The sequence below is a fragment of the Austrofundulus limnaeus genome, unplaced genomic scaffold, assembly GCF_001266775.1.
Source record: "Austrofundulus limnaeus strain Quisiro unplaced genomic scaffold, Austrofundulus_limnaeus-1.0 Scaffold92, whole genome shotgun sequence".
NCBI lineage: Eukaryota > Metazoa > Chordata > Actinopteri > Cyprinodontiformes > Rivulidae > Austrofundulus > Austrofundulus limnaeus.
This window is the reverse complement of record NW_013952494.1, coordinates 464,846-470,764: the sequence shown is the minus strand read 5'-3', so window position 1 is coordinate 470,764 and position 5,919 is coordinate 464,846. Positions and strand designations below refer to the sequence as shown.

Below are 5,919 nucleotides of genomic sequence, written 5' to 3'. Positions count from 1 at the left end.
GTGTGTGTGTGTGTGTGTGTGTGTGTGTGTGTGTGTGTGTGTGTGTGTGGTGGTATCATAGAGTCACAAACATAATTCTGGCGGGATAAATAAATTTGGTGAAAGAGAGTTTTCAGTTGGAATACTGTTTTTATTTCAACTTTTTTTGTTTGTTTTTTGCAGCTTATTTCTTATTGGTAATTCACAACATTCATTTTTAGTAGTAGTAGGTTAAATATTTGTATATATTAAAAACAAATATATTCCATTAAGTAATTTCAGTTTTGCCAACCAGTAAAAAAACAAATAAATAAACTCCAGCATGCCCAGTCTGATTGATGCAGAGAAGAATAGGAGCAGGAAGTGACCAGACAGGGAGGACAGGGTTGTCTTGACACCACTGTAGGCCTCTTAGTCTTCAAATGAATGATGGCTTCCGACACTGAGGTGATCTCGTTGGCCCTGATCTTCCAGTCTAAGCACGCCAATGACACTGGTTGCCTTTACAGCAATGTTCTTCTGGGTGACTGGATAGCTGAAAGGGTTAGCACTATTAGGTTTATGAGATGTATTTGCTTTGCTTAAGGAAAGGATAAGGGCATTATTGGGAAGGAACTGGGGATCATGATGTTAGCAGTGTGTTTAAAGCTGGAGAGAGCAAAGACTAAACATGTTTAGAGGCCGTAGGGTTCACATCCAACACGTGCATTGGTTGTACCAAACCATTAACTTTTACCCTTTGAAATGTAGGATTATGGTACGAATTTGATAAATAAGAATCAGTTTGTTGAGTACCAATACAATATACTGCATCCCTGTAACTTCTCTGCCATCAAAACAATGTTTATAAAGTGCACATATTTTCTGTTTTTCTTGGCCTTGCCAGCATTGTGTTCATTTGGCTTTGTCACGGAGGTTGTCAGAGGTCCACAGGATTGGCTTGTAACTTTTATTTTCTTTTTTTTCTCAGAATCTGTTCATTATTGTGCTACATAGAAAATATCCCACATAAATTCCTTAGAAAGAGTTCTTTGTGTAAATTTTCCCTGTACAACTTTGAATTATGATGTTACCATTGGCTTAAATGGCCTTGTCAGCTATTTTTTCAGGCCACCACCAGTGGGCAGTGGCACAATTCTAGTCTGTACTGGGCAGTTTTACATCTCTCTTTAACATAGCTCTCTGTCAGTATCTGTCTTATTATTTTACCTCATGTAACTCAGCTTCTACCGCTTTACCCATCTTCACGACTTCTAGCTCTTCCCAGATTCATTTGTTGAAATTTGTGTGTGTGCGAGCACTTGTGTTTGAACTTAAATATTTGTGTACATATGCCTCTGTGATGCTGGGTCATTAAGTCTTTGTTAAGTCTCTGTAACACACAAATCAGGTTAAAAAAATTATTTATATCAAATTTTGAGTGTCATCTATCAAATGTCCAATTTATTATTATTATTATTATTATTATTATTATTATTATTATTATTATTATTATTATTATTATTTTTACAAATTGTATAAATTGCTAATAAATCAAATCCACCTGTTCTGTGGTTCGAAATGTCCTTTCCTAAATTTGTTCCATTTATTTCAGTTTTTAATGTTACAAGTATGTATAGATGAGGGAGAGCCTGACTCAGTTTGACAAGAAGTGAGAACAAGACTAATTTTACAATATTAATAAGTGAGAAAGTGTCATTTTACTGTTAGAGCCAGTTTGCCTTTGTCAACACACGGCAGGTGCTAAGGGAAAGGGTGTGTGGCAGGTTTGATATCAGTTGGCTCAGAAGGGACACACACACATGCTGTGTCAACGGAACACAAGCACATTGTATTAACACTTATTAAGGAAGATAAGACGTGCCGCCATGAGAGGACACTGTGTGTGACAGAGAGGAAGCTGAGCAACATCTCCTAAAAGTCTTTTTGTCATATCTCATTCCTTGCATACTCTTAGTGGGTGTTTTTCAGTGCGTGTGTTTGTATGTTTTTTTTTTTTTTTTTGCTCAGGCGTGCCCCATAAGGTTCACATTTTCTGGTGTGTGTGTTTTTGTGAGGTTATATGAAAAAAGGACAGTCAAAGAGAAACAGGAATCCATGTATTTCCTGTTTTTTTTTCTTCAAAGGGCTTGAGACAATAAACACAGTTAATTAAAATGAGTTCAAAGTTGAAAAAAGTGTCTTGGACTCAAATGAACTTCCTTTTCTCAACAATGCACTTTTTTTACTGGTATTTTGTGCTCGGGTCATGTTGTCTTAAACCCATCTGTACTTTTTTGTATTTTGCATAATTAAAATTTTAATACAGTGAAACTTTTTACCCCAATTTAGAACAAATTTAATTGTTTGTTTTTGGAGATCATTATTTGTAGTGCTGACAAAAATATTACAAATTATGCACAAACAGTTGCAGGCAATTCCAAACAGATATGTATGCCTTTTCAGCAAACTAACTCTATGTGGTGGTAAGATCGATTGAGTTTGATATTAAGTGACACATGGCCTTTGGAGTCACTAAATGCTACTCACTGACTGAAAGTACCGCCGCAGAATTCCAATCCCCCAGTTACTTCTCAGGCTTGTCTCCGCAGTGACACTTTCTCCTTTATCTCATTCACTGCCCTTTCATTCAGTTTCAATTTGCATCTTTCCTTTGGTCATGAAAGATTCTGTCTTTTAAATGTTGTGAAGATTTTATTTGCTCATAAAGATCCAATGCCAAGCTTTTCCATTGAAAAACAAAACGTGAACTGTTGGAAGTTATAAAGAGGCATTTATACAATGTTGTTATGTTAACAGGCGTACATATTTTAACAAAATATTTGAAGTTAGAACATGTTTTTTTTATCAGACTAATAAAAATGTTTCATTTCATATTCTCTTTTTATAGACTTTAAAATGCAAAACAGCAGCAAACATATCTCACATAATGTGTGATCTAAAGTTGAAAACAGATCTGAGCCACATGTCTGCTTTAGTGTCTGTACATATACATCTGTTGATAATATTTTGTAAAAAATAAAAACAACAATAACTACTATATGAGCATATTTAGTTTTCTTTCCAATCAACATGTTTTAATTTTGCCAAAAAGAAAAAAAAATATATACAAGTATGAAACCACATTAAGAGCAGTAGCAATGACAAATGAGATATTATTAACTATTTATTCAGCGTCTAAGCAGTAACTGATACTGTTGTTGTAACAGACAAACTTGTATCTGTTTTAGGAGGGCTATGGTGTGATGGTGCTCAACCCCAACCTGAACTACTTGGAAGTGGAAAAGCCAACAAAGTCGTCACCCAGTCACTCCCCTGCTGAAGTCTCGGACGAGCCAGCTGAAAAGAGGGAGCGCAAGGAAGAGCAAGAGGGCAAAAAGAAGAAAGAATTTTACGAGAAATACCGTAACCCGCAGAAAGAGGCTGAAACTGAGCGCATACCTATACGGGTAAGTTGGAGGGATTAAAGGATATAGAGGCAGAAAAGAATGGCAGAAATGAAATTTGGACAGCTGGAAAGCAATGACAGAGTGATTGATGTTTGGCAAAAACAGGCATGATGGGGGAGTTGAACAGAGTGTTATGGGGTTGTAGGAAGAGGAAGAAGAGAGGTGAGAAAATTTGAAACAGGAATTTGGACCAAATATTGATAATAGAAAAGCGGTATGAAAGTAGCAGCTGAATGAGCTTACGAAGTGAGGAGAGGATATGTTAGATGACTAGGGATGAAGGGAGGATGGAAGGAAGAGGGAGAAAGAGAGGCTCTTGTGTGGTCAGCCTGTGTGTGAAGAGGTTGGCTGTGCTCCAGTCGCCTCTCAGTGAGCAAGTGTTAACCACATGGCTACCTCCCTCTCTTTTCCTCTTCCCCTCCTTTTTTTCTTCTCTCTTTTAGATGAAGGGCTGGTCAGCGAAGCACTGGCCCAACAATCCTGTTGACCACTGGGATTTTTATCTCCAAAACACACACACTGCAAACACACTGCAACATTCTTATCAGCAAGACTGACCGTACGCACTCTAACCGTGCACACACACACAGACATACACACGCGCGCGCACACACACACACACACACACACACACACACACACACACACACACACNCGCACACACACACACACACACACAGCTCAAAGCACCCAGCTCAGCCACTTTACCTTGTGGTCAAACAAAGAAAATGACTCACAAATCTAGCTTCATTGTCAAAATAAATGTGACAAACAATGAAAGCAATGTCATCTGTTTCAATGGAAACCTGTTTTAATTCACCCAACAAACTCTGTCTAAATTCAGACTTCTGTAGGGCAATCAAATTAAGTTGGTGTTTAAGAAATAGGATTACTTCGACCCACCTATTTATTTATTTTATTTGTTTGGATTTCATTTAAGAAAAGTTTCTTGGTTACTATTATCAGTGTTTTGTTTTACTTGATGGTATTAGCATCACATTAATAGTTTAATGCAAGGTGAATGCAGACGGTGTGTTCTTGTGGTTCATATCTGTATGTGTGTGTCTGTTCGTTTGTGTGAAAGACGTCACTCTCTGGCTTGTGACAGGAGTTAGGGTTGCTGTAGGACTAACAGGCGGGGTGTGTGAGCTGTCAACGCAGGCCTCTTTTTTTTCTCACCCCTTGGCAGTACCTTCATACACACTTTAATAAGGTGTAATTTGCAACAGCGGCATCTTACTCCATCACACTCCTTTTCATGTTATACACACAAGGAATTTACTTCAAAGCATTTGACACTAGGTTTTTGGTAAATGATCCTCATGTCACACAGTCCTGCTTTTACTGTCAGCTCTCACTCTGTTATTTATTTATTTATTTTCATTTTGAACTATAATGATGAGGCAAAAATTTGCAGTCAGAATATTTTTTGTATGAATTGGTCTCAATTGCAGTATAGTTTAAAACATTCTGCCATTGTTTATGATGTGAGTGAATTCATTTATACTGGCACATATTTTAGCTAAATTATTGCAGATTTGCAGTTGCACGTTTTTATTCTCGATGCACGTTATTACAGAAGCAACAGAATAATTTCATCATGGTTCAGATCTCACTCACAATCACGTTCCCACCTCAACTGTTGGATCATTGCACTTACTAAGAAGACTTTCCGTATAGCTTCTGTCTTGTAAAATATGTTAATACAGCACATTACTGCAACCTTTTCCTTTTCTCTGCCTATGGCCAAACGGGCAACCTGAAGCTGTTATGTTTTCCTCACTGTGCTTTTTTAAAGAATTTGAAAATGTTGTTGTGAAAACAGGGGGCAATACTGTACTTGACAGGATGTCAGTATTGCATTTTTACATCAAAACTGTTTACAGGAGGAAAAAGTGTTGACATTTATGTTGTAAAAATGCATAAGAATACATGAATGGGGAATAAATGGTGGAGCAGTGATTAGAGCTTTAGCCTCTCAATGAAGAGTTCGCCTCCCAGCCGAGGTCCTTTCTGGATGGAGTGTGCATGTTCTCCCCATGCAAACATGGGTTTTCTCTGGGTTCTCTGGCTTCCTCCCACGAACTAAAAACATGCATGTTAGGCTATGGGTAAGTGTCGCTGGGTGTGGGTGAGAATTTGGATGTTTGTTTTTATGTGGCCCTGCCGCACTTGTCCAGAATGTACCCCTACTCTCACACAGTAACTGCTGGAGACACATTTGTTTCTGTTTTTTATTTATTACCTTTTGGTGTTGTGGCAAAAAAAAGTTACTCATTTTGAGTCACAAAAATCTGAAAGAAATGTCTATAATTCTAAACTTAAAGTGTTGTGAAAAAAAATATTCTAGCAATCCATATTATGCTGTGACATTTTACTCAGAACTTAAGGCTAAGCAGTATATTTAGAAAACATGCCCTGTTTTTTTTCTCTCCATACTATTGAATACAAACAAATACAAACAAATGACTTTACTTACACCGCCCCCTCC

At 37.5% G+C, this 5,919-nt stretch overlaps 1 protein-coding gene across 3 annotated transcripts in view; it reads left to right on the top strand.

Moving 5' to 3' along the window:
* The window catches only part of arb2a (ARB2 cotranscriptional regulator A), a 143,932-nt gene that overhangs the window by 55,471 nt on the left and 82,542 nt on the right, over nucleotides 1–5,919 (top strand). For all 3 annotated transcript variants that reach the window (XM_014012515.1, XM_014012517.1, XM_014012516.1), the window contains exon 7: nucleotides 3,210–3,428. In XM_014012515.1, the coding sequence (XP_013867969.1) occupies nucleotides 3,210–3,428 (219 nt within the window). The remainder of the gene's footprint in view (nucleotides 1–3,209; nucleotides 3,429–5,919) is intronic.